Source organism: Lathyrus oleraceus, chromosome 5, assembly GCF_024323335.1.
Source record: "Lathyrus oleraceus cultivar Zhongwan6 chromosome 5, CAAS_Psat_ZW6_1.0, whole genome shotgun sequence".
Taxonomy (NCBI): Eukaryota; Viridiplantae; Streptophyta; class Magnoliopsida; order Fabales; family Fabaceae; genus Lathyrus; species Lathyrus oleraceus.
In genome coordinates, this window is record NC_066583.1 from 8,659,184 (window position 1) to 8,661,123 (window position 1,940).

The window sequence follows — 1,940 nt, forward strand, 5'->3', positions numbered from 1 at the left end:
TTTTAATTCATTGTTGATTCTAAAACAAATTTATTAGTATTTAATAATTAACTAACAAAAAGAGTTAACTATTAGTATTTAGCGAACTATAACCAAAACAATCCCTAAAAAAACAAACAACTAAATTATAGTTAAAATTGTAATTTAAAAAAATATTAGTAAAATTAAAAAACAAAATATTTTTAAATTTATAATTTTCAAAAATTGCTTCTAATCAATCAATAAGAGACTACAATTATATATAGTTCATAAAAGACTACTATAATTGAACTAAAACATTCAAATAAATTGATAAACCTAACAAACCACAGAAAATGGTTGGCATAAAATATCCTCTCTACCCGAAGATCCATGCTAAGGTTAGGATAGAAAACACAAACATCACAGTGTCATTCATTTTTCTTGTTGAACAAGTCTTGTTGGGAATGATCGGAGAAATTGTTTGATCAAATGACTTAACATTTATTTCAACCTTCATTCCATTGAAGCAAAAACCTCTACCACATATAAAGTAATACGACCTCATTTCTGAGAGTTGGAAAACATCTCTTCCTCCTCTTGTAACGTTGTTTATGAAATCCGTTTCAATACAGTTCTCGTAACTTGTTTTGTTCACCTCAAGAACATTATGTATGTTCCTATCAAATCCGAAATCTATGCACACAAAAGAAACAGGTTAATCGAAAACTTCCAATAATATAAAATAAAATGTTATTATATACTGTATTAAATTATCTTACATAGCCAATCACCCTGATAGAAAAGTTCATAACTTGTCCAGTTTGTGAAGTTAACTTTTGGTTGCCAAGTATACCTTCCACCTCCAACCCTATGCAACACAGGTTCTCTACATTCTATTTCGTAACACCACATTATGATCATAATGAACAAGCATATTGTTATTTTTCTACCTATTTCCATTCTCTACTAAGCCAACCTAGTTACTATAGTTGAAAGAATTTGAATTTTCAAATGAATAAATAGAGAACTTTATTTTGTGGCAAAATTCATATAAAACCTGTGATTAAAATTGAAGCCAACATTTGTGTGTTTGTATCCGTTTTGATCATCAAAATGTACACTTCATGCTTTTCTAGTTTTAAATGAACATATAGTAGTTTTTCTTTTATCTACCCTAACAAGTATAACAAACTTTTTATCATGCATTTAGGTTTGTGAAACACACAAATAGCAAAAATCACACATGAACCTGCTCATTTTTGTTAACTGTTTTCAATCATCTTAACTATATGTCTCATCAATATAATACTAATTCAACTGCTAAAATCATATTGTTGCTTACAAGTATAAAGGTTTATTTTTTCATTCTTAAATTATCATAAATTGATAAAATACTATATATCATAGTTTTAATTTGTAGTTTTTTAATATATATATATATATATATATATATATATATATATATATATATATATTGGCAACACAACAACAAAAGAGGTGCTCTGCTAATTAAACATACTATTATGAGTAGTTTTTCTCCAAAATTAATAGTTTTTTGATTTTAAAGTATATAAAACTATGTAGACAAATATGAATATATAATATATACAACTAAATTTTATAAAAATTATAATTATATTTTAATATAATATAAAAAACATTGAATATATCTTTTAGGAAAATAAATCTAATTAATATTACAAATAGTTATAATAAATTATATTAACTTTTCTATTTTCATTTTCTATTATTAGTAGGATCCAAAGGGATACTCCATGCCAATTTGTGTGTTTTTAAAAAATATAATTAGCATAAAAAAATAATGAATATTTTTATTTTATTTAAATTTTAATTTTAATTATTTGTTTAATAAACTATATGACATGCACTTTAATAAACTATGCTCTTATTTTTAAATATATTAGAAATTTTGTTAATAATTTCTCCTTCTAACCTTCCTTCTTTAACTATATTGTCTA

At 24.1% G+C, this 1,940-nt stretch overlaps 1 protein-coding gene across 1 annotated transcript; it reads right to left on the reverse strand.

Moving 5' to 3' along the window:
• Nucleotides 1–337: 337 nt before the first annotated feature.
• Nucleotides 338–927, reverse strand: LOC127083380 (lamin-like protein). The gene is made up of 2 exons (XM_051023696.1): nucleotides 741–927; nucleotides 338–654 (listed from the first exon to the last, which is right to left on the reverse strand). The coding sequence occupies exons 1-2, from the start codon at nucleotides 919–921 to the stop codon at nucleotides 338–340; spliced, it is 498 nt and encodes a 165-aa protein (XP_050879653.1). The 5' UTR covers nucleotides 922–927.
• Between the last annotated feature and the right edge of the window lie 1,013 nt (nucleotides 928–1,940).